This window comes from Aquarana catesbeiana, linkage group LG05 (assembly GCF_042186555.1).
Source record: "Aquarana catesbeiana isolate 2022-GZ linkage group LG05, ASM4218655v1, whole genome shotgun sequence".
Taxonomy (NCBI): Eukaryota; Metazoa; Chordata; class Amphibia; order Anura; family Ranidae; genus Aquarana; species Aquarana catesbeiana.
Window position 1 is genome coordinate 173744400 of NC_133328.1, and position 27836 is coordinate 173772235.

The window sequence follows — 27836 nt, forward strand, 5'->3', positions numbered from 1 at the left end:
AGTTTTCTGGCCGCTTGTCATTCAAACAGTATCTTCCCAGCAAGCGTGCCAGATACGGGGTCAAGATGTATAAGCTCTGTGACAGGGCCACAGGCTATACATGTAGTTTTATGGTTTACGAGGGAAAAGATAGTCACGTAGAGCCGACAACCTGCCCTGACTACATAGGAAGCGCTGGCAAGATTGTGTGGGACTTGGTGTCATCCTTATTCGGAAAGTGGTACCACTTATATGTGGACAATTATTACACGAGCGTGCCACTTTTTAGTCACTTGTTTGATCAGCAGATTAGAGCATGTGGCACCGTGCGACCCAGTCGCCGGGGCTTTCCCCAGCGGCTTGTAGATTCCCGTCTTAGTCTGGGGGAGAGAGCCTGCTTGAAATGTAATAACTTGCTCACTATGAAGTGGAGGGATAATAAGAATGTTTTCGTTCTTACCTCCCTTCATGCAGACACGACGGTCCAAATTACTACGGCGACTGGTGTTGTGGAGAAACCCCTCTGTGTCCACGAATATAACCAAAATATGGGAGGGGTGGACCTCAACGACCAGTTGTTGGCACCGTACCTAATTGCCCATAAGGCCAGACGCTGGTACAAGAAAGTGTCTGTTTATTTATTTCAATTGGCTTTGTTGAACGCTTATGTGCTATACAGAGCTTCAGGATGGACTGGATCTTTCCTTAAATTCCAGGAAGAGATCGTCAGAGCCCTTCTGTTTCCACCTCACCTTCCCCAACCAAATGCAGTAAGCCGGCTGCATGAGAGGCATTTTCTTTATGTCCTCCCGAGTACCCCTACCCAACGAGCCCCCCAAAAAAGATGTCGTGTCTGCAGCAAGCGCGGATATAGGCGTGACTCCTGCTATTATTGTCCCTCCTGTCCTGACAATCCTGGTCTTTGCATTGGTGAATGTTTTGAACGTTACCATACACTAGTTGAGTATTAGCGTAGGGTACAGCACTGCACAGACTAGTACACACTTTCACAGGGTCTCCCAAGAGACCCGAACCTGGAACAGGCTACAGTTACAAAAGTTACAGTTACAAAAAAAGGTGTAAGAAAAAAAAAAAAAAAAACACAAAAAAATATATAAAATAAAAAAAACAAAAATAGTTGTCATTTTATTGTTCTCTCTCTATTCTCTCTCTATTGTTCTACTCTTTTTTATTGTATTCTATTCTGCAATGTTTTATTGTTATTATGTTTTATCATGTTTGCTCCTACCTTTTGCGAGTGCATGCCCCCATGCTTCGGCATATATATATTTTAGGCACAGGTTGCGTTAAAAAATGTTTTATTTTTTACTATTTCTTACTGTTATACTGTAATGTTACTTTGTTTTATTGTTAACCATCATTTGCTTAGCAGGTACGCCATTCAGTTGCAGCGCGGATTTATTTATCTTGACAGCAACAGCGTTTGCTCCCACGATACATAAAGCCGTGACTCCAGCGCTGTCGGAGGTGATTTCACCACCACAGTTAAAAAAAAGCATATATGCTGAAGCATGGGGGCAGCAGGGGCGGAGGAGCGATTTACTCCTACCTTTTGGGGCGAATGCCCCCATGCTTTGGCATATATAAACAGTGCATGTATGCCCATCATTAGAAGTGGGTGGATGAAGGGAGGTATTCTAATGGTGGGCATACCCACCGATCAATCTCTTTTTTTCATGCAGCCCACAGGCTGCATGAAAAAAAAGTTTACAATATATGCCCAACAAGGACCAGCAACGTACTGGTATGTTGCTGGACTTTGAGTGGTTATACCAGAATAATGCCTTCAGGTTTAGGTATCATCTTGGTATCATTCTTTTCAGCCAGCGGTCGGCTTTCATGTAAAAGCAATCCTAGTGGCTAATTAGCCTCTAGACTGCTTTTACAAGCAGTGGGAGGGAATAGAATTCCCCCCCCACCGTCTTCCGTGTTTTTCTCTGGCTCTCCTGTCCCAACAGGGAACCTGAGAATGCAGCCGGTGATTCAGTCATCTGACCATAGAACTGATCAGAGACCAGAATGGCTCCAAACATCTCTATGGCCTAAGAAACCGGAAGCTACGAGCATTTCATGACTTAGATTTCGCCAGATGTAAACAGCGCCAATGGGAAATTGGGAAAGTATTTTATCACACCGATCTTGGTGTGGTCAGATGCTATGAGGGCAGAGGAGAGATCTATTTTTTTCAAAAAAGAGTACCTGTCACTACCTATTGCTATCATAGGGGATATTTACATTCCCTGAGATAACAATAAAAATAATTTAAAAAAATGAAAGGAACAGTTTAAAAATAAGATAAAAAAGAAAGAAAAAAAATGTAAAAAAAAAAAAAAAAAAAAAAAAGCACCTCTGTCCCCCCCGCTCTCGCGCAAAGGCGAACGCAAGCGTCGGTCTGGCGTCAAATGTAAACAGCAATTGCACCACGCATGTGAGATATCACTGCGAAGGTCAGATAGAGGGCAGTAATTTTATCAGTAGACCTCCTCTTTAAATTTAAAGTGGTAACCTGTAAAGGCTTTTAAAAATGTATTTAGTTTGTCGCCACTGCACGTTTGTGCGCAATTTTAAAGCATGCCGTGTTTGGTATCCATGTACTCGGCCTAAGATCATCTTTTTTATTTCATCAAACATTTGGGCAATATACCCTGTTTCCCCGAAAATAATACCTAGCGTGATTGTCGGTGATGGCTGCAATATAAGCCCTACCCCCCAAATAAGCCCTAGTTAAAGTCCTTGTAGGTCTTATTTTCAGGGTAGGGCTTATTTTCGGGGAAACAGGGTAGGGCTTATTTGGGGGGTAGGGCTTATATTGCAGCCATCACGACACTCACGCTAGGTCTTATTTTCGGGGAAACAGGGTAGTGTGTTTTAGTGCATTAAAGTTTAAAAAAGTGTGTTTTTTCCCAAAAAAATGCGTTTGAAAAATCGCTGCGCAAATACTGTGTGGAAAAAAAAAATGAAACACCCACCATTTTAATCTGTAGGGCATTTGCTTTAAAAAATATATAATGTTTGGGGGTTAAAAGTCATTTTCTTGCAAAAAAAAGAAAAATTTTCATGTAAACAAAAAGTGTCAGAAAGGGCTTTGTCTTCAAGTGGTTAGAAGAGTGGGTGATGTGTGACATAAGCTTCTAAATGTTGTGCATAAAATGCCAGGACAGTTCAAACCCCCCCCCCCCAAATGACCCCATTTTGGAAAGTAGACACTCCAAGCTATTTGCTGAGAGGCATGTCGAGTCCATGGAATATTTTATATTGTGACACAAGTTGCGGGAAAAAGACAAATTTTTTTTTTCTTTTTTTGCACAAAGTTGTCACTAAATGATATATTGCTCAAACATGCCATGGGAATATGTGAAATTACACCCCAAAATATATTCTGTTGCTTCTCCTGAGTATGGGGATACCACATGTGTGAGACTTTTTGGGAGCCTAGCCACGTACGGGACCCCGAAAACCAAGCACCGCCTTCAGGCTTTCTAAGAGCGTAAATTTTTGATTTCACTCTTCACTGCCTATCACAGTTTCGGAGGCCATGGAATGCCCAGGTGGCACAAACACCCCCAAATGACCCTATTTTGGAAAGTAGACACCCCAAGCTATTTGCTGAGAGGTATAGTGAGTATTTTGCAGACCTCACTTTTTGTCACAAAGTTTTGAAAATTGAAAAAAGAAAAAAAAAATACATTTTTCTTGTCTTTCTTCATTTTCAAACACAAATGAGAGCTGCAAAATACTCACAATGTCTCTCAGCAAATAGCTTGGGGTGTATACTTTCCAAAATGGGGTCATTTGGGGGGGGTTGTGCTATCTTGGCATTTTATGGCCTTCGAAACTGTGATAGGTAGTGAGGAGTGAATCAAAAATTTACGCCCTTAGAAACCCTGAAGGAGGTGATTGGTTTTCGGGCCCCGTTTGCAGCTAGGCTCCCAAAAAGTCCCACACATGTGGTATCCCCGTATTCAAGAGAAGCAGCAGAATGTATTTTGGAGTGTATTTCCACATATGCCCATGGCATGTTTGAGCAATATATCATTTAGTGACAACTTTGTGCAAAAAAAAAAAAAAAAATTGTCACTTTCCCGCAACTTGTGTCAAACTATAATATATTCCATGGACTCAACATGCCTCTCAGCAAATAGTCTACTTTCCAAAATGGGGTAATTTGGGGGGGGGGTTGTGCCATCTTGGCATTTTATGGCCTTCAAAACTGTGATGGGTAGTGAGGAGTGAAATCAAAAATTTATGCCCTTAGAAATCCTGAAGGCGGTGGAGGAGTGAAATCAAAGTGACAACTTTTAGTACATTTTTTAATTTTTTTATCATTATTCAATCACTTGGGACAAAAACATTTAATATTTAATGGGCTAAACATGCCTCTCAGCAATTTCCTTGGGGTGTCTACTTTCCAAAATGGGGTAATTTGGGGGGGGGGGGTTGTACTGCCCACTGCCCTGCCATTTTAGCACCTCAAGAAATGACATAGTCAGTCATAAACTAAAAGCTGTGTAAATTCCAGAAAATGTACCCTAGTTTGTAGAGGCTATAACTTTTGCGCAAACCAATAAATATACGTTTATTGACATTTTTTTTACCAAAGACATGTGGCCAAATACATTTTGGCCTAAATGTATGACTAAAATTGAGTTTATTGGATTTTTTTAATAACAAAAAGCAGAAAATATCATTTTTTTTCAAAATTTTCGGTCTTTTTCCGTTTATAGCGCAAAAAATAAAAACTGCAGAGGTGATCAAATACCATCAAAAGAAAGCTAAAAAAAAAAGGATGGAAATTTAATTTGGGTACAGCATTGCATGACCGCGCAATTAGCAGTTAAAGCGACGCAGTGCCAAATTGCAAAAAGTGCTATGGTCAGGAAGGGGGTAAATCCTTCCAGGGCTGAAGTGGTTAATTGATGCAAATCCTTAAACAATCCATGTTAATTCCAGGTTGTGAGTCAACAAAACACTAAAAATGCCAAGGCACTGTATCTTCCGAGATCAGATGAGATCAGGCACATTCATGATGGTGTGCCTGTAGGCCAAGCATTTTTATTCGAAATTACTATAACTAAATATTTTGTGAATATCAACATTATATTCCTTGGACTTGTCCCATTCTTCAGAGCTCCAAAATGCGTTCCTACATTTTTAAAAATGTAATTAAGAAAGTGTTTCAGTAAATAAATAAACTACACACAACATTTTTACATATAAATAACTGTATTTATAAAGCCACAGATCGTTCTGTAAAGTATTACCACAATTGTAAAAAGATGACAATTCTTAGGAAAACCAGCTGAAAACATAGTTATTGGGGGAGAAGAGGGAGGTACACAAAGCATATTTATATTATATAGGTGTATGTAGATACTTAAATCTGCCATTAGGGTGCTCTTGAAGGGATGGCGGTCAACTAAAATCAACTAAAGTGTTAACTGTCTGTTACCCAGTTTCTACAGAAAATAATGAGACAATGCTTCCACCTTGTCCTTTTTATTCACAGCTGTTTATGTCTGGAACTAGATGGAAAGTATAGTACTAAGCATATCAACGGTCATCATATTTTGGAAACATGTTCACGTCCCGAAAAAAGTGTTTCCTGACAAAATGGGTTGACAAGGACCATGCCACTGCTTCGGTAATCACCGTTAGCTGGGGAGCGAGGCTCTGAGAGATGATCCTGTGGGAAAAAAAACTATATGTTGGTATCACAATATAACATAACATTGCATCATATAATAACATATAAAAGAGCATGTATTATTTTTAAAGACTAATACTACTCAAAAGGAATTTCTCATATCTATGCATAAGCTTCAGTCTGAAGCATCTGTCTGTTTTCTCATAACATTTTTGAGCTGTAGTTACAACCATAACCTTTAAGCAATAATCGAAATCCCACCCTCCTGCTGAATTATACAAATGGAAAAATAAGTGAACAGCATTAAGTGCAAACATTTTCCTTCCAGAATCCCTTAAAGATATGGTGCCAAGGGGAGATTAAACTGGCTTCATCGGAAATCATAAATTTGGGTGCTCTTAAACTTTAACCCAAGCTTTTATGGGTAAGTAGCAATTTCTGTAAATATCAGATACCTCCAGGGGTCTGTGTGCTGCCTCTGCCACTGTTAAGTAACCTAGGACCTCCAAAACCCAATGAAAAATGTAAGTTTTATTCGAACCTCCTAGTCACTTGAGCTAGTCCAATTCTTCCATCTCATGTGCTTTACATTTCACTTATTTTTTTATGATCAACGGCCCTGCTTACCATTTGTAAAACATATATACTACTGTGCAAAAGGTTTAGGCAGGTGTGAAAAAAAAATTGTAAATTAAGACTCCTTTCAGAAATAGAAGTGTTAATAGTTTATTTTTATAAATTAACAAAATGGAAAGTAAATGTACAGAAAAAAAAGTCAAAATAAAATCAATATTTGGCATGACCACCCTTTGCTTTCAAAACAGCATACACTCTTCCAGGTACACTTGCCCACAATTTTTGAAGGAACTCAACATGTAGATTGTGCCAAACATATTGAAGAACTAACCACAGATCTTCTGTGGATGTTGGCTGCCTCAAATCCTTCTGTCTCTTCATGTAACCCCAGACAGGCTCGATGGTGTTGAGATCAGGGTTCTGTGGGGTCCAAACCATCATTTCCAGGACTCCTTGTTTTTCTTTACGCTGAATATAGTTCTTAATGACATTGGCTGTGCGTTTGGGATTGTTGTCCAGCTGCAGAACAAATTTGGGGTCAATCACACGCCTCCCTGATGGTAAATCATGATGGGTAAGTATTTCTTAGCATTGAGCACACCATTGATACTGATCCAATCTCCAACTCAATTTTCAGAAATGCAGACCCAAACTAGCAAGGAACCTCCACCATGCTTCACTGTTGCCTGCAGACATTTATCATTGTACCACTCTCCAACCCTTCGGCAAACAAACTGCCTCCTCCTACAGCCAAATATTTAAAATTTTGACACAGTCCAAAATACCTACTGCCATTTTACTGCACCTCAGTTTCTATGTTTTAATGCAGTCGAGTCACTTAGCCTTTGTTTTCACGTCTGAGGTATGCCTTTTGGCCACAATCCTTTCATAAAGACCACCTTTGGCCTGACTTCTCTGGACAGTAGATGGGTGTACTCTTGTCCCACTGGATTCCACCAGTTCTGTGCTGATTGCACTTCTGGACATCTTCCGATTTTAAAGAGAAATAAGCATGATGTGTCTTTCATCTGTTGCATTAAGTTTCCTTGGCCTACCACTGCGTCTATAGTCCTCACGCTGCCTGATTAGTTGTGCTTTTTTAAAAGAGCTTGGACAGCACATCTTGAAACCCCAGTCTGCTTTGAAATTTCGCTGTCTGATTGTTGCCGACTTCTGCTTGTTCCTGACTCTGATTATGCGCATGTCCTGGTGTCCTTCCACTCGGCTATCATCTGAGCAGGTTTGGGACTTAAATCCACCCTCAAATGGAGTTGACATCTCCTTGGTGCATCGTCAGCTGTGCCTCTGCTTGTTAGATACCAGTGCTCCTAAATATCTTCTCACAGTATCTACACCTTGACGTTTGTGCCTTTCCTTCAACTCTTCAGACCCCAACTTATTGGGGTGCTCAAATGGGAATTGTGCAAGAGGCCACCCTTGTCATCTTAGGTTCTGCATACGTGACACAGCCTTTACAGGTTCTCTGTTAAATTTAACATATTTTAATGTACACTGATTCCACACTATTAATTATTATTTACATATCCAATTAGCTACACCATATGGCTTATCCCTGATGAGTCATTAAATACTATAAGCCATCATACATTTCTCCAGTCATTAAACAATTATGGAAAATGTATTGACTTATTGAGATGTATTTTGCTTTCATGTACTATATATGAATAAGGTATGCTTTTTCTTTTGCCCTCTGGCTAGGAGTACAATTCAGAAGACATCACTACATTATTCTTGGCTGAAACCATGTTCTCCTAAACAATTCTCTCATTAAATACCATGAAAGCCATACAGGGCTTCTGAATAAAAATTTGACTTATACTGTGTCAAGTACATTTATACCTACAGTACTTTGCTCTACAGCTCTACAGTGTAGAAACTGTTGTAATCACTTTCTTCAGAGGAAAGAAAGTATCTATTTTACCCCAAGCAACCAATCATTGGTTGCAAACTATCATTTTTTCTTGTTCAGATTCCAAATTAAAATCATGCATGAAAGGGAAAACAAAACCCCCATTTTCCTGTGTTTTGTAGAAGACACTTTCAAAAACTTTTCTCATGAGAAATGTTTTGTAGTACCCTTTATAACTTTGTTTTAAAACGTTTGCATATTTTAATACTTTTTGACTGTTAAAGCTTCTTATTTAATTTTGGATAGCGTGGGGAAGGGTTAACATTTATTTCCATCAGTCCATCAGTGTCCCTCTTGTGGAGATTTCTTGCATCTAACTCAAGAAAGGAAATGATGGAAATCTCTCCAATGGGGAGACAGAAATAACAAAAACACATTTTTTGTAAAGTGAGAGAGAGTTGGAACTTCTTACAATGTCTTTATTGCTGTTGTGCCTTTTCTGCCCTTGTAATGCCAGCACCCCCAATTTTTTGTATGGCTGTCATAGGGACAGGAATTAAAGAGTTACTAAACAACCAAAAAAAAAAAAATTGTGTCCCCTGCACCGCATACTTGCACATTAAGACATACTTACCTTTCAAACAAAGCCCTCCAGCGGCGTGCTGTCACTGCTGTCGGAGCTTCCATCTTCACCCGGTCTTTCTTCCAGGTTCGCAGGCTGTTTGAATGGAATGGAATTTTAAATATTCCTTGGCTGGAGTTAGGCTTTTGAAAATGCCAGTTGCAGACCTATAAATCACAGTACCTTTCTAGGTTGATTTGGGCCTCCTTTAAATGCAATAATTGGTGCCATATGTACAAATTCTCTTTCCACTTTGTACAGTTTTATGTGCTCCATCTGTGCTCTTTCTGGTGGCATTGGCTCCAGCTATGTCATTTTCAGTGTACACAGTTTTTTTTCACGTACCATCTTCTCAGCATCCTGATCGTGTTATTATTACTCTGCTCTACTACTTAAATCTCTGTTTTTTGTTGCCTGATTGACTGTCTTGGCTTTTAGGGCCCAGATGCAACAGCACTGGTTATACAGACAATAAATATAATTTTATCTTGACTAAGTTAAACAGCAAGGTCCACGGTACAGAAAACCACCAACATACCAACCAAACGTTCATTGCTCTTCCTTTTATGAAAAGGGAAATCTGATCTCTATGAGTACTGCAACTTGTTTATCTGTCTTGTATAACTTTACATTTTGACCATTAGGTTATCATTAATGCAAGCTTATTATGCAAGTGAATTATGGAAGTGGGCACTGTCTGTGGTACTGGAGGTAGTGGCCTTAATAGAATATTATATGTACATTTTTCTCTGTAACTGTATAAGTGTATGGCCAATGTTACAGAAGAACTATTATTCTTTTTTTTATTTAACTCCCCAAGGGACCAGGTGCAGTCCTGATCGGTGGCCCCAATGTCCCTTAAACACTATATATACTATATGCTGTCTGTAGCTCCACCCCTTTTGAAGCCAAAATTATGGGGTGTTATATGGGTGTTCCTGTGGTGGGAGGGTATAGCCAGCACAGAGCTCTGCTCCCTTTCTAAGCTGAGTGATCTGTCGCTTTTATGAATGAACAATGCTGCTTGTTCTTTCATAGTGGTAAAAGATCATTTGGAACTGTGACTCTGTGTAAAGTATCTGCCCAGTGGGTGTACAAGCAGCTGCAGATACATTACACAGAGCCGCATCACTGAGTGATCTTTTACTATAATGAATCATTCATTCGTAATAATGACAGATCACTTAGAGCTGCGGCTCTGCATGTCTATCAGGGCTGCTTTTACATATACACAGCCCAGACGATGGATGACACAATGCTGCAGCGCTTTGTGAGCTTTTCATATTATTTCGTATTATGAATGAACGATCAGTAATGTCGGACAGGTTCCATGTATAACACAACTGATCATTGCTGATTCGTAAAACCGAAAGTTCACACAATGCTGCAGCATGGTGCCATCTGTTGACCAAGCTATGTATGTGTAAAAGCAGCCCTGATAGACACACAGTGCTGCTGACTGTCTGATCTTTTTTTTTTTTTGAATGGCAGTGCTGGTCTCTGGAGTTATCCCTGCTGCAAGAGACCAGAGCTCTCAATCACAAAACTGTTTCCTTCCAGTCGGATATGGGGGGAGGGGGGACATATTAGACCATATTGCGTAGAAATGAAGGGACAGATTTGAATGAGACCAAGTGCTATATACACTTGGTCCCCCATAGGGAGTCAAAAATATAACTACATCTATAAACCTTAAGGAAATCAGAACACAAGCATTAAATATAAAATGAGGATGTTGATAAGGAAGTAGAAAAGGTCCAGCATATACTGTATATCTCAAAAAAGTGTTTGGGTATGCTTTATCATATCACCTCTGATGTTTCCAGAGACTGGATCTCTCGTGGTAGCTCCACAGCATGCTTGTTGAAGTAATCCATGGTTATTGCATTATTCCAGTAACTTAAGTTGTTCTCAGGATTGGAGGCCTTCTTCTTCCTCCTCATACAGCACACAGTTAATAAAACAGCTGCAAGAAAGACACAGTAGACATGTTGAGTCATTTAATACATTTAAAAGGTAACTCCACTTTCATGAGAAAAAAATAGCAAATAAAAAAAACTAATATAGTATATGCAATTGTTACACAAGTCATATTGTAATTGAATGTTTTTACAAAATGGCCTTGTTTTCAATCTGCAGCGCTGTCATTTTTTGTAAAATATTTTGCTGCTAGCTGCCTATACATCTTTAGCTCTGACCTTTTAGAATATACAGTGCCTTGCAAAAGTATTCACCCCCTTGGCTTTTTACCTATTTTGTTACATTCTAGCATTTAGTTCAATGTTTTTTTAAATCTGAATTATATGTGATGGATCAGAACACAATAGTCTAAGTTGGTGAAGTAAAATTAGAAAAATATATACCGTACATAAAACTATTTTTCAGAAATTAAAAACTGATAATTGGCATGTACGTATGTATTCACCCCCTTTGTTATGAAGCCCATAAAAAGCTCTGGTGCAACCAATTACCTTCAGAAGTCACATAATTAGTGAAATGATGTCCACCTGTGTGCAATCTAAGTGTCACATGATCTGTCATTACATATACACACCTTTTTGAAAGGCCCCAGAGGCTGCAACACCTAAGCAAGAGGCACCACTAACCACTGCCATGAAGACCAAGGAACTCTCCAAACAAGGAAGGGTTAATGTTGTTGAGAAGTACAAGTCAGGGTTAGGTTATAAAAAAAAATATCCAAAACTTTGATGATCCTCTAGGAGCACCATCAAATCTATCATAACCAAATGGAAAGAACATGGCGTAACAGCAAACCTGCCAAGAGACGGCCGCACACCAAAACTCACGGACCAGGCAAAGAGGACATTAATCAGCGAGGCAGCACAGAGACCTAAGGTAACCCTGGAGGAGCTGCAGAGTTCCACAGCAAAGACTGGGATATATGTACATAGGACGACAATAAGCCGTACGCTTCATAGAGTTGGGCTTTATGGCAGAGTGGCCAGATGAAAGCCATTATTTTCAGCAAAAAACAAAATGGCACGTTTTGAGTTTGCGAAAAGGCATGTGAGAGACTCCCAAAATGTATGGAGGAAGGTGCTCTGGGCTGATGAGACTAAAATTGAACCTTTTGGCCATCAAAGAAAATGCTATGTCTGGCGCAAACCCAACACATCACATCACCCAAAGAACACCATCCCTACAGTGAAACGTGGTGGCAGCATCATGCTGTGGGGATGTTTTTCAGCTGTCATGACTGGGAAACTGGTTAGGGTTGAGGGAAAAATGGATGATGCTAAATACAGGGATATTCTTGAGCAAAACCTGTACCACTCTGTGATTTGAGGCTAGGATGGAGGTTCACCTTCCAGCAGGACAATGACCCCAAACACACTGCTAAAGCAACACTTGAGTGGTTTAAGGGGAAACATGTAAATGTGTTGGAATGGTCTAGTCAAAGCCCAGACCTCAATCCAATAAAAAATCTGTAGTCAGACTTAAAGATTGCTGTTCACAAGCGCAAACCATGCAACTTGAAGGAGCCGGAGCAGTTTTCCAAGGAGGAATGGGCAAAAATCCCAGTGGTATGATGTGGCAAGCTCATAGAGACTTATCCAAAGTGACTTGGAGCTGTGATAGCTGCAAAAGGTGGCTCTACAGAGTATTGACTTTAGGGGGGTGGATAGTTTTGCACATTGACTTTTTCTGTTAATTTGCCCTATTTGTTGTTTACTTCACAAAAAAAAAAAAATCTTCAACGTTGTGGCCATGTTCTATAAATTAAATTATGCAAATCCTCAAACAATCCACGGTAATTCCAGGTTGTGAGGCAACAAAACACGAAAAATGCCAAGGGCGTGAATACTTTTGCAAGGCACTGTATGTTTTCTTTTGTAAAATGCAATGCAATATGGCAAACTGTAATGGGCTGTACACATGATAGGATTTTCCGACAACAAATGTTGGATGTGAGCTTGTTGTCGGAAAGTCCGACTGTGTATATGCTCCATAGGACATTTGTTGGCGGAATTTCCGCCAACAAATGTTTGAGAGAAGGTTCTCAAATTTTGCGACAACAAGACTTGTTGTCGGAAATTCTGAGCGTGTGTACACAATTCCGACGCACAAAAGTCCAGGCATGCTTGGAATCAAGCAGAAGAGCCACACTGGCCATTTTTCTCACCTCGTTGTATGTGTTGTATGTCACCGTGTTCTTGGCGTTCGGAATTTCCGACAAGATTTGTGTGACCGTGTGTATGCAAGACAAGTTTGAGCCAACATCCTTCAGAAAACAATCCACGGTTTTGTTGTCGGAAAATCCTATCGTGTGTACATAACATAAGCGTTCTGTACACAGATGGTGTACAGAACGCCCCCTAGATATGTAATTTTCTGCTTGGGTGATTGGCTTACTGTTTTTCCCTGAAGTCTGCACTAAGATCCAAGTCAGTTGTAGTGTTAATAGTCACATTGCAGTTAACATTTATATGCACCATTTGGTGCTTGTATTAATATATTGAGTTCATCCACCACTAAATGGTTTTGTGTCTATTTTCTGGTAGTAACCCACAGCCTGGTTAAAAGTACCTACACTTTTGTCCCTATACGTGCTTGCAGTGACTTTTATACTCGTGTCCTTATAGGTGCTTTCAGTGAATTTTATTCAACCAGGTGTATCAGAGGTTGTTCTTGGTATTGAGGCGCAGAACAGAGAACCCCAAATTACCAATCGGCTCCTTCAGTGTTAGCGCTACATGTGGGGGCTCGTCCAGGATACCTCCATTCTTCAAGCCAGTTACCAGGACTACGAGCCAGAAACAGCCACCATGGACTCAGCGGTGTAAGTACAGAAACAGCCTGTGGGAGTCAACCATAGTGATCAACATCCCTGGATAGGCCTGGACTGAGAAGCAGATCCACCAAGCAGTGACAGCACTAGTTCCTGATCAGAAGGTGATCATACTGCACTTGAAACCAGATCAAGGGACCTCCCACACTTAAGTCCTACTAAAATGGAGGAAGGGGATCCCTGCCTGCTTCCAAGGGGCTAGCCTGCAGCCGACTAACAGCTTTTAAGCCCACTTGGTTCAGCCGAACATGCCAGAAATCAACCAAGAAAGCTCAAATCAGGCAACTCTGACAGAATGAGCTGTCTTACCAGTGCCTGCAGCCATGATAGAGCCTGAATTCATTGCCACTTTGGGAGACTTTGTGGCATAGAGCCAGAAGAACAAACCCGCATACACTAGGTTTGGGTACCAAAAACTGAGAGCCTTTCCAGGAAAAACAGCCAGTGCCTGCCGGTGAAAAGAGTTTTGAAGAATCGCTGGAGCAAGTCATGCAAGCCTTAGATGAATGGGACATTCCTGAGGCCCAGAAAAAACAGAGAATCACTGAGAGCTAAAGGGGGCTTGCCTCAGAAGCTATCCACAACCTGAAACTTAGCAAACAGGACTGTACTGCTTATTATTACTCAAGTATCCTGAAAGATGTGTTTGGGAGAACAGAAAAGGCCTCCAACCTCATGTACCAGTTTGAACATTCCTACCAAAGAAAGGGGAAGAAACTGTCCATTTATATGACAAGATAATGCATCAGGTTTTTTGCTAAAGAAAGGCATAGATCCCAGAACAGTAGACAAGGTTTGGGTTTTGAAGGGAACTCAGCCCTTAGATCCTACCATGATCCAGTTGAAAATTTAGGGAGATGGTGGAATTTTGAAGTACCCTGAATAAATCAGGACTGTGCAAGAATGAAAAACCATGTTGGAGAGAAAAAAGAGGAGCCTGAGTTCAAAACCTGTCGCTGTCACTGTATTAGCCACGTCAGAGTGGCTAATACAGCCAGTGGCAACTATTCTTGCCTAAGGAGAGGGAGACTGTATTGGCCACCCTGCATGATAATTATGGTCACTTAGAGCTTTCAAATTAGTAAGAGACTGCTTCTACTGGTCCTGCATGCAGGCTGAAATTGAAGAATACTGTCACTCTTGCATACAATGTATACAGAGGAAGACTTTATCCAGCAGAGCCACCCCAGTGGACCTTCTTTAAAGTCAAGGACCAATGAAATCGATGTGTATTGATTTTCTGTGTCTGGAGCCTGACTCAGTTGGACAGGAAAATGTCCTGGTGGTAACCGACCACTTCACCCAGTATACCCAGGCATTCCCAATTAAAAACCAGCAAGCATCTACTGTGGCCAAAGTTCTAGTAGAGAGGTTCTTTGTCCACTATGGCCTGCCTCAATGTATTCACTCTGACCAAGGGAGAGACTTTAAGACCCATGCACACTATTAGATTTTCTGCAGATTTTTGTCTTCGGATTTACCAAACCATGTAGTGCAAGGGCCTGCCCACTTAAGGTTTGACCTCATATTATATGGTTTTGGTAAATTTGAAGACAAAAATCTGCAGAAAATCGAATATTGCGTATGGGGCCTAAGAGTGGACTCATTAAGAGTCCGTTAGATCTTTTAGGCATTCAGAAGTCCAGAACCACTCCCTATCCCCCACAGGAAGACCCACAGCCAGAACAATTCAATTGAACTCTGTTAGACATGCTTGCTCCCTAAAGAGAAGAAACATCGTTGGAATTGGCATATTACAGCAGTTTTACATACCTATAACAGTATAGAGAACAATACTACAGGGTACTCCCCCTATATGCTCATGTTTGGAAGAGAAGCACGATCACCTGCCAATCTGGCCTTTGGCACTTCCTTAACCACTTAAGGACCAGGCCTGTTTTTGAAACTTGTTATTTACAAGTTAAAAACAGGTTTTTTTTTTGCTAGAAAATTTAGAACCCCAAACTTAAATATATATATATATATATATATATATATATATATATATATAAATATATATTTTTTTTTTGCAAACTCCCTAGAGAATAAAATGATGGTTGTTGCAATACTTTATGTCACACCATATTTGCACAGCAGTCCTACAAACGCAATTATTTTGGAAAAAATACACCTTTTTGAATTAAAAAATACGAAAACGGTAAAGTTAGCCCAATTTTTTTTATATTGTGAAAGATAATGTTACGCCAAGTAAATTGATACCCAACATGTCATACTTCAAAATTGCAAATTGCGCCTGCTCGTGGAATGGCAGCAAACTTGGGCATTCAAAAATGTCCAAAGGCGATGTTTAAAAATTCCTACAGGTTACCAATTTTAAGTTACAGAGGAGGTCTAGTGCTAGAATTATTGCTCTCGCTCATGGTGATACCTCACATGTGGGGTTTAAACACCATTTACATATGTGGGCGCGACTTGGGTGGGTTGCGCACAAGCTTGGAGGGACGGGGTGCTTTACATTTTTTTTTCATCTTATTTATTTTAGTTTTTATTTTTTATTTTTACACTGTCCTTTTAGGACATTTTTTTGATCACTTTAAAAAGACCTCAGATCTAACATTTACGATTAAAAGTAGGACTGATTAAAATTTTTGTGTTCGATTAATCAATTTTTTTATAATCGATTAATCGACTAATTTCGATTAATTATAATGCACATACAGATCCAACTACTTTTAGCTGATCTCCTTGCATTGCAACTCTGCATTAGTCAGTGGTAAATGTGGTATACACTATATACAATCACCCAACACTAGTTAGTTTCCACAATCCATGACTTAACTTCACAGTTCACACAAATACAAAAAGACCACCAACAAAGAGACTGCCCAGTAAAGAGACTGCCCAGGAAAAATACCACCGGTAAAGAGACTGCCCAGTAAAGAGACTGCCCAGCAAAGAGACTGCCCAGTAAAGAGACTGCCCAGTAAAGAGACTGCCCAGCAAAGAGACTGCCCAGTAAAGAGACTGTCCAGCAAAAATACCACCAGTAAAGAGACTGCCCAGCAAAGAGACTGCCCAGTAAAAAGACTGCCCAGCAAAAATACCACCAGTAAAGACACTGCCCAGCAAAGAGACTGCCCAGCAAAAATACCACTACCAGTAAAGGAACTACCCAGCGAAGAGTGCCACTGCCCAGCAAAGAGACCACCCAAAACAGTCAGGAGACCACCCTGCCCACATACCACCCAGCCAAGTCCACCACAGCACAACTCCATTAAGCAGCATATTTTTTACACACAGACCAGATTACATGACATGGGGCTAGGGAGGAGGGGGAGGAGGAGGACCACCTGGCAGGCTACCTACCACTATTCATGATCTGATACCATCTAAGTCGCACACACAGCACCAAACCGATCTCCCGCACAGCACTGAGGGGCGGGGCAGAGCCGTGGAGTACAGTTCACTCCGCCTTCCGCTCTCACAAGCTCCGTTCGATACCTTGGGGCAGTGCGAAGCAGAAGACATAGGAGGTGGAGGAGGAGCCGGGACTATACAGATACAGGGGAGTGACGTCCCCAGATCTCCGACGGAACTTCCTGAAGACCCGGAAGCCGACGGAGAGTACCAATCAAAATAATTTTGATCGATCAAAATAATTTTGATCGATCAAAATAATTTTGATCGATCAAAAAAATTAACGATTAATTGAGGAATTCATCTTTAATTTCCACCGCCCTAATTAAAAGCATTAAAAAAATAAAATTATAGTCCCTTTAAGGCCGTTAGGCATAAGTGATTGACGTCACTCCGGTTCTCCAAGGGCATAGAGTTGAGTGGGGGCCATCATGCCCTCACTCAGCTTCCTACCCAACAGGCCACAGGACCCGATTGTCTCTGCCACTACCGACAGCTCCGGTAAGTGGCGGAGAGCACCAGGAGCGGCAGGAGGGGGGCACTCTCCCGCTGCCCATAAAAGTGATCTTGTTGCAAATCCGCCACGGAGACCACTTTTATATTAAACCAGTCAGCCCCCAATTTACGAAAATACCGGGGTTATGGTTATGGCAGCTATCTGCAACCTAGGAACAAAGTGCTGCTGAAAAATCTAGGTTTTTCCTAAAACACAAGCTAGCTGATCGCCTGAAGTCCCAGCCCTACATTGTCTGTAAGCAGTTGCCTGGATAGCCAGCATACCAGACCTGCCCAGAAGGAAGCATGGGCCCACTAAAACTTGGCACTGTAATCACCTACTGCCCCTGCAGAAGCAGCTCATGTGCCTCAACAACCGGATCCATGGCCCACCCAAACTACCTCTCAAAGATCACACTCAGTGACCAGGTCTCAATCTTTTCCACCAAACACAGATGAAGAGGACATTGAGGAAATAGAGATGGCCATGGACTGGCTGTGACCTTCTACACTGTCAGAGACTGCCACTCCTCTTCCTTCCAGAAAGACAGATACTGGAACCCTCAGGCCTGAGGCTACAAAATTTATACCCCAGAGCCAATCCTTGCCAAGTCACAAAGACGCTCAAATTTCCCTGGCTGCAGAGGACACAAAAGCTTCTCACCCACCTTATGCCAGAGGAAAAGCCAGATGGAGAAGAAGCACCAGAGCTCAAAGAGCAAAGCGAGCAATTCAATTCAGCCCACTAAAAGACTGACTTATGACACCTTGGGTGAAAATTCTGATGCCTGTCTCTTAAAGAACTCATGAAACGCTGACCCTTCCTACTACTGATTTAGTGGAGGGTGACTCAAACTCACTCCCTGGTACATCTAGGTGGGCCATTTCACATTATCAGTTGCTTGTGGACAAGACAACCTCACTCCAATAAGTGGTGGGAGGTTCCCTTGTCAATGCTAGAGTGAATAATTTTTTTGTTGTAAATATAAGTTTCTAAGTGCTCTTAGTTGTTGACATAAGTTAATCTAAAGTTATAGACATTATATGGTTATAAGGTGGGGGGAGTGTTCTGCACCTGCTCTTCCTGCTCCCCCCCCAAAGCCACGAGAAGTGACAGAGTGGCTGGAGGAGTACACTGTGTGTGTGTTTGCTCCCCCTTCCCCCCTCCAGTCAGCAGAGGCGAAACCTACGAAAGAGGACTTCTCCCCACTGGAGTATGTAGTCTCAGAGGAGCGCCGTTCAAGGCAAATGGATGGGTGCAGAACACACTACTCAGGATCCTTTGCTGACTCTTTGGGAGAGAAAGCAGAATTTTCCCGGGCAAAAATTGGAGGGACAGAGCCACTGACAGGACTTTGTAGTGTTACGAACCGGAGTCACCCCAGGCAATCTAGAGTGAGGGGACACCTAACCAAAGGGACCACTGCTGCTGCTTTGCTGGGTCTAGTAAGAAGGCCTTGCAACCATAACTTAGTGCTACCATTAGACAGCCCTTACAACTAACTACTTACTTGCTTTATAGCTCTATTACTGCCTACAGGCCTTATTGACTGTCCTCAAGTGCATTAACAGGGATTATGCCTCAACACTAGCCACCTGAAGAGTCAGGACTGAAAATTGCCCTTTACTATTGCAACTCAGAGACCCTTGCCCCTAGCTTAGTTTAAGAGGTACCTCTCAGGGGATGCTTGTTAGAGAAATTATACTTTAAATGTCAGTTATGAAAGACGCCATTTTGTTTATCATGGCCTAGAAATAAACTATAGATAATATGGAGTCAGCAATATGTAGACTCAGCAATATAATATGTCTAGATCTGCAGTTTTGCATATATCCTGTATTTTTGTGTTGACTTGGGGAGTTTTCAAGTCAGTATCCTGTAACCATTGTTAGATGAAGATAACAGTCTGTAACAGACACTTCCACCTTTCCTGTTACGTCCAGAATAAAGTTGAAAATACATGAGACTGGGCATGTTTTAAGACAGGAAAGGGGGGTGTCCAGGGCTTATAAAAAAGACATGTACCACAGTATTTTCCTTAGAAATGACGATGACAGCATGAAGATGTAATGCTATTCATTTCTCTTGCATATGCAATAAATATTACCTTGATGCCCGAGGACGGTCTGAGATGGTGAATTATTTCCCTAACAATGCTGCATCATACCCTAGCCCATGGGTGCTCTACCTGTGGCCCTCCAGTTGTTGCAGAACTAAGTCCCATCATGTCTCTGCCTTTGGGAGTCATGCTTGTAACTGTCATTGGCTTGCAATGACTCATGGAACTTGTCCTTCCGCAAAAGCTGGAGGGCTACAGTTTGAGCACCCATGCCCTAGCCATTCAATTAGAGTGCACTCTAACTCAGTTGTAGTGTAAATATTCACATTGCAGTTAACGTTTATATGCACCATTTGTTGCTGAATTTGCTGACTTGTGTGCTGATTTCAGTTTAGTGGTATAGAACCTGATTTTAAGTTACACTGGCATAGCTATTACTCTGTCTGGCAGACTGTGTCTAATTTTACTTTCTGTGTGCTAATTTATGTTAAACCTGCCATTTCTTCTGACTCATATTAATACATTGAGTCCATCTACCATTAAATGATTTTGTGTCTTTTTTCTGGTAGTGACCCACAGCCAGGTTAAAGGTATTTATACTGTGTCCTTATATGTGCTTGCAGTGACTTTCATTCAACCAGGTGTGTCATAGGGGCTGGGGTTATTAAGGCAGTACAAAGTTCAAAGATGTGAAAAGTATAGTAGCACATAGTGCCATATTACCAATATTTAATTAATTTCTCAAGTATACTGCTGCTCAGGTGAGGACTGGGAACCATATCATTTAGGAGACAAACAAACAATTAGCAATAAAAACCTGTACACCACTATTACCATCTCTATTTTCGATCAACCATGAGGGATTTTGGGGGCTTTAACCAACTACTAGGGGTTTAAACCTGCTAATACAATAAGTCTAAATATAGAGAGTAAGCATTTCACATGCTTTTGCAATAAATTTATATTCAACATATATAGAAGCACGATAGTACAAAAACTATAGCTATAAGACACTCTGCATCTGCCACTGACTGCAGGTCCCAGTCTGATGGAGATATGTATAGGGCAGTATCTCTACTTATGGCTACCTGCCCAGCATGTATTATTTGCACTGGCTCCATTAACTAATGAACCCCTACTCCCCAGCCCAGTCTACCCTTGCTGTTGCTGACTGTGTTTAACTAAAGCATGAGAGACACACTGTCTGCGAGGATTACAAAAAACACCACATATCCAAATTGGCCTTCCTACTAAAAAATAAAAGAAAATCACTATATTCATGAACTTAAATGCTACTAATTAAAGCCTAGGTTTATTTTAAAAAAAACTAAAATAGGCACAAGGGGCATTACTTGCCTTAAAGTGCTTGTAACCTTAAAAAAAAAAAGACACTGTTCCTGTAAGGCATGATTTATAGCACAGTGCTTGTGCCATCTAATTTGTCCCTTCCTATGTTGTAATATACCTGGGAGGTCTGATCCTGTGGCCCTCTGTCTGTGCCACGGTACCGTGGTCAGTTTAGGTGCCTCCGTCAGCCCGCTCCCTGCTGTGAATCTCTCCCCTCTCCCCCTCCCTCCCTGCCTGTCGGTGTGAGAACGGCTCTCCTCCCCGCCCCTCCCACTACTAGTCAGCTGCAATATGCAGCTAAAAATACTTGCATCCCCTCTGGATTGTGCAGTTAGTAACTACAGTGTGTGTGTGTTTTTTTTAAATGAAAAGGCTAAATAGCTAAATACCTTTTCCCATACCGCTGCTGTGCGGTCACGTGACTTCCCTCTGCTGGCTGGCTGACGTCACAGGGAATCTCAGCTCCTCCAACTGCTATGCATAGATCAAGGATGAAGTTCGAAGGGGGATCATGTGACCACACAGCTGCAGTGTGAGAAAAGGTATTTAGCCTTTTCATTAAAAAAAAACACACACTATAGTTACTAACTGCATAATCCTGAGGGGATACCAGTAAAATCACAGTGTGACTTTACAAATCCTTTAAGTGAGAGGTATCCCTTGTGTTGCTGTGTCCTCATTTAGATGAAATCAGGAGTACGATATGTACAGACAGTGGCGGCTGGTGCTCAAAATTTTTGGGGTGGCGCAAACAAACTGAAAAATTCTGAAAAAAAACCCCATCAAGCCTCACTGTACCAGCAATCGCAGCCACTGTGCCATCAAAGGCAGCCACTGTGCCCATCAATTACCGTCACTGTACCATCAAACGCAGCCACTGTGCCATCAAACGAAGCCACTGTGCCACCAAACACAGCCACTGTGCCATATCAAATGCTCCCACTGTGCCATCAAACGCAGCCACTGTGCCCATCAAACGACGCCACCGTGCCCATCAAACGCAGCCACTGTGCCCATCAAACGCAGCCACTGTGCCATATCAAATGCTCCCACTGTGCCATCAAATGCTGCCACTGTGCCCCATCAAATACAGCTACTGTGCCCATCTTATGCAGCCACTGTGCCCACCTTATGCAGCCACTGTGCCCCACCAAATGCAGCCACTGTGCAGCATCCAATGCAGCCACTGTGCCCATCATATGCAGCCACTGTGGCATCATATGCAGCCCCTGTGCCCATCAAATGCAGCCACTGTGCCCATCAAATGCAGCCTCAACGTGCCCATCAAATGCAGCCTCACGGTGCCCATCAAATGCAGCCTTACTGTGCCCCATCAAATGCAGCCTCACTGTGCGCCTTTAAATGCAGCCTCACTGTGCCCATCAAATGCAGCCTCACTGTGCCCCATCAAATACAGCCTCACTGTGCCCCATCAGATGCAGCCTCAATGTGCCCCATCAAATGCAGCCTCACTGTGCCCATCAAATGCAGCCTCACTGTGCCCCATCAAATGCAGCCTCACTGTGCCCCATCAAATGCTCCCACTGTGCCCCATCAAACGCAGCCACTGTGCCATATCAAATGCTGCCAGTGTGCTCCACGCCCACCGTCTGTACTTACCCTGTCTCAGTGGCGGTGGGACAGCTCCTCGATGTCTTCTCCCATTCTCTCTTCGTCCTCTGCTATGATTGGACGCCTGATAGGTGTCCAATCACAGCGCCTGTCGTTTCAGCCAATCAGGTGACGGGTAACAGATCCAAGGACCTGAGTGGCGGAGAGGCGGTTTAGTGTTAGGAAAGCGAATATTCAATCGCTTTTCTAACACAGCTGAGTGACCTGCGAGCGCCCAGCATGGCGCATGCAGGTCACCTTTTTTTACACCTATGGTGCGTCCATAAGGGGCCAGGCGCCTGAATAGGGGGTGGCAGAGGCTGCCATAGATAGATTCATGCAATGCATAAATCTATCTATTGGTGCTAGAGGGGTGACTGGAGAGAGGGGCGGCGCCCGTGTGCCCTTATGGATGCACCGCCACTGTGTACAGAGTTCAGGGTTCAAAAGTGCGCTACGTACGGAGTGCAAGATTCAGGAGTGCGCTACATAGAGAGTGCAGGGCTTAGAAGTGCGCTACGTAGTGAGTGCATGATTCAGAGTGCGCAACATAGAGAGTGCAGGATTCAGAAGTGCGCTACATAGAGAATGCAGGATTCATGAGTGCACTACATAGAGACTGCAGGATTCAGGAGTGTGCTACATAGAGAGCGCAGGATTCAGAAGTGGGCTATGTAGAGAGTGCAGGATTCATGAGTGCGCTATATAAAGAGTGCAGGATTCAGGAGTGCGCTACATAGAGAGTGCAGGATTTAGGAGTGCGCTACATAGGGAGTGCAGGATTTAGGAGTGCAGTAAATAGAGAGTGCAGGGTTCAGGAGTGCATTACATAGAGAGTGCAGGATTTAGGAGTGCAGTAAATAGAGAGTGCAGGGTTCAGGAGTGCATTACGTAGAGAGTGCAGGATTTAGGAGTGCACTACATAGAGAGTGCAGGATTCAGAAGCACGCTATGTAGAGAGTGCAGGATTCAGAAGCGCGCTATGTAGAGAGTGCGGGATTCAGAAGCGCGCTATGTAGAGAGTGCAGGATTCAGAAGCGTGCTATGTACAGAGCGCAGACTTCAGGAGTATGCTGCTCCTGAACCCTGTACTCTGGAGCAGTTTGCATCTATGCATACAGTAGCTACACTACAAAAAAAAAATATGGGCATGGTATATAAAAACATCATGCCATATATGTATGTAAGATTGTCTGTACGTAATGATGAATTTTTTATAAGAAATATGTTGTACATCAGAAGGGGCAGGTTTTTAACTAAATATACTGCAAAATGAATTAAACTCTACATATTCCCAGATGCTGCACAGTATGCAGTGAACTGTATTTATCATTAGTGCTATTGAAGTATACCTTTTCACAACTGCTAATCAGGACTGCCAACTCTAGGTCAATCTTTTTCTCTGGGGTTTTGCTGACGTTTTCCCAGCCTGCATGCCCTGCACGTTTTCTGTTTTCTGACATCAGCACAACTAATGAAATGATTGTGCTGCTGTGCATCTGACTCATAGGTTTCTATTATTTACTTTTGCCATTATTTCACATTTAATCAAGTTGCTATAGTTACAGATTTCCCCCCTATCCCCACAGTATGTCAGTACTGTCATGAATTTTAATGTTTCCATGCTGACCAGTTCTCAGCAGCAACCTGATGATATTTGTACATTGCGGGGAGTGTTGAGTGGAAGAAATAAATAGAACATAAAAAAAGTACTTGTTTAATGCTGAAGACATATTCAGATTATTTTATTATTAATTAAAATAAAAAATAATCATTAATGGCATTCAACATTTATACTTTTCAAACATTTATACATTTCAACATTCATAATTTTTACTGTAATTGAAAAAAAAACCTGTTTTGTAGATATTCATAGGGTAGTTATCTACTGCAAAGCTTTCCATGTCTTCTCAAAGTTAATGTATCCAAAGGGAGCTGGTTTGACATTGTGATATTGCCACTGGGCGCAGCATGGGGTCAGTTTAATATACAGGGCTAATTTTTCAACTGCACATACCACCGAACAAGAGCAAGGAAGGATGTTTCACATTTTCTGAACTACAAGGAGTCTTATGATACCTCTTATGCCTAAAGTTTTCTTGCGGAATTTAGCCACAGAAGTCCAGTGGTGGACACAATAGGCTTCAAATAAGGAAAGGCTTATCACAGTTGGTACATTTTAAGGCTTGAACCCACTCTAAATCTACTGCCCTAGTCACTGGCTTACCTGTGCCTTATGGTACATACAACCCGCAATGTGGGCACCTGTCATCTGCTACCCATAATAAAGATTGTTTTGGATGACAAAAGGGATAAAAATTTTGGTAAATGAATGAGGCTTAGGTAGCCCATACATTTTTATTTTTTTTGTTCAACCGGCAGGTTGAATGGAAAAAAAATGACCCAATTCCCCCATCCACACACTCCCTCTAAGTTATTGTTTTCTGACAGGGGTGACACTTCTCCGCCATTTTATACTGATCAGCGCTGCCAGATATACTGATCGATTGGGAAAAACCTGACAGGGTGGTTGTACAAAAGTTGATCGGTATCAGGTGCTTGCAAAAATCGTGGGAGAAATGTTGTCCAAAAGCTGCTGAGCTGCTTTTAAAAGCCTCCCGTGTCAGGTCTGTGCATGTGCAGTACATTTGGTATAGAGTATGGAAAATGAACTCCAAAGTGCAGTTACACCTTATAGCTACTATGTTGAAAACAGCACCAATGCAATTATAAATATCATTATTGCCACAACCTTTAGGCCTCTTTCAGACGAACGATCCGTTCAGGTCCGCCTGTCAGTTTTTTAGGCGGACCTGAGCGGACCCTCCATAGACATCTCTGGAGCGTCGGATGTCAGCGGTGACATGTCCGCTGACATCCGACCCGCTCCGATCCGAAAAAGTGTAATGGAGGAAAAACCTACTTTTCGGTCTGTCGTCATCCGATCCCCCATAGGGGAGAGCAGCACTGTGACAGGTCCGTCGCTGCACAGTGTGTAGCGACGGACCTGTCATCTGCCTGCTCAGCGGGGATCCACGGAGTGATCCCCGCTGAGCAAGCGGATGTTCAGGGGGCGGATCATCTCGGATCCGTCCCGTGTGAAAGGACCCTTAACCCCTCTATGGTCAAGGTCAAAACAAACCTAATTTTGAAACTTTGGCATGTGTTATGCCGCGTACACACAAGCGGTTTTTACGTCGGAATAAACTCTGAAGGTGTCTCCGAAGGAATTCCGCTCGAGCTGTCTTGCATACACACGGTCACACCAAAGTCCGACCGCGGTGACATACAACACGTACGACGGCACTAGAAAAAAGAAATTCAATAGCCAGTAGCCAATAGCTTTCGTCTCGTACTTGCTTCAGAACATGCGTCGTTTTTGGTACGTCGGAACAGCATACAGAAGAGCGGTTTTCCCAATAGGAATTGTTCCGTCTGAAAAATTTAGAACATGTTCTCTTTTTAGGTCCGTCAGACTTTTCGACGTAAAAAGTCAGATGGGGCATACACACGATCAAAATATACGATGAAAAGCTTCCGTCTGACTTTTTCTGTCAGAAATTCCGCTCGTGTGTACACGGCATTAGTAAGACTGTACATATCATCAGTACCTACTTAAGTCTAGTACACGCAGGCAGAATGTCAGGCGACATCGGCCGGTTTATTTACATTCGATCCATGTGTATGTCAGCCGGTCCAACAGAAGCCAGCCGTTTGGCAGGCTTCTGTTGGACAAACATGCTGCAAAACCAGCAGCTGACTGGCTCCCGATCAGCACTCTCAGCCAATGACAGAGAGCGAAGACCGGAGTGTACTGGCGGGGGTCCGTCCCCCTGTCAGAACACAATAGCTCAGCAGGGGAGATTGCTGTACTAATGTCGGATTGTTAGTACAGAGGTGTCAAACACAATTTAATCGTGGCCCGCATCAGCATTATGGTTGCCCTCAAAAAGGGCTAGCTGTATTAATAATAATATAGGACTTATACTGTGAAGGGCGGATGCAGCCCACTCACACCCCTGTAGCAGATGGTGCAAGTCTGAAATGGAGGGTCGCACATTGCTAATATCATACATACATGATTCGGCCATGGTGTTCTTTCTGAGCAGTCTCCAACTAAGTTTCTTGTGGATGATATCAGTGGTTGGTGTGCAACCCTCCTTTTCAACTGGCATAGAAGTGTATTATTCTCATAATGATTATAAGCAGATGTCCAGAGCACCCCACCCCCCTTACATCAGATGCCAAGAGCCCCCCCACCATCAGAAATCAAGAGTCCCCCACCCTGCCTTACATCAAAGTGCACCCCTTTACGTTCTGCTGTTGCTGCTGGGAAGAAGCTGAAGGCCGATCTGGGAAGCAGAAAGTGCGAGGTCTGGAGGAGGTCCAGAGGAGGGCTGAAATCAGCTGCTGGAGTTTGTAGAGTTTGCAGAAGCTGGGGGCGGAGCTGGGAAGCAGAAAGTGCAGGGTCAGTAGGAGGACCAGTAGAGGACCAGAGGGGGGCTGGAGTCAGCTGCTGGAGTTTGCAGAGACCAGGGGAGGCAGATACGAGGGGGGCAAGGGCTGCACAGAAAGGGGCATGATCTGTTGGAGGAGTTCTGTCCTCCCCTCTGCTGCCGACTGCTGAGACAAGATGGGGGCGCCGCAGCTGCAGGAGAGGTGTGGGGGCCACGTGAAATGGCCTGGTGGGTCAGATTTGGCCCGCGGGCCTTGTGTTTGACACATGTGATTTAGGCTTAATGTACATGGGACGTTTCGTTTTTACAACCTCTCCTGAAGGATTTAACTTGACAGATAGTAACGCATGTTTAAAACGTCCAATTTGCCACGTTTACATGCTGCTTTAGAAGCATTTGAAAAAAAAATTATTTATTTTTTTTTCAAAATAGCCAAAAGTGAAAAACGCCTGTAAATGAAACGCGGCTAAAGGTGAGTTACCGCGTTTAGCTGTCTGAAACGTCGGAGTCTGAACTCATTTTTTTGCCTTCAAAGAAAAGCCTATAAACGCAACTGCCTAAAAACAACATTAAATGAACCTGTGTACATGTACACATAAGATAACATTGGATGAGTTCAGGGACAGTTGAAAAAAGCATCCAACTGCCTCTGAACGTCCATTTACCAGCAGCAGTGTACATGAGGCCTTATGCCCTGTACATACGGTCGGATTTTTTCGATGGGAGCTTTTTATCGAAAATTCCGACCGTGTGTGGACTCTATCGGACATTTTCCATCGGAATTTCCAACACACAAAGTTTGAGATCTGGATCTCAAATTTTCCGACAACAAAATCCGTCAGAAATTCCGATTATGTGCACACAATTCCGACTCACAAAGTTCCACGCATGCTCGGAATCAAGCAGAAGAGCCGCACTGGCTATTGAACTTCATTTTTCTCGGCTCGTTGTACGTGTTGTACATCA

At 42.5% G+C, this 27836-nt stretch overlaps 1 protein-coding gene across 1 annotated transcript in view; it reads right to left on the reverse strand.

The window, feature by feature from the left end:
* Positions 1-5204: 5204 nt before the first annotated feature.
* TMEM108 (transmembrane protein 108) overlaps positions 5205-27836 on the reverse strand; it is a 313069-nt gene continuing 290437 nt past the window's right edge. The window contains exons 5-6 of the mRNA XM_073630355.1: positions 10524-10678; positions 5205-5683 (exon numbers count right to left, since the gene is read on the reverse strand). Of these exons, the coding sequence (XP_073486456.1) occupies positions 5561-5683; positions 10524-10678 (278 nt within the window). The 3' untranslated portion in view covers positions 5205-5560. The remainder of the gene's footprint in view (positions 5684-10523; positions 10679-27836) is intronic.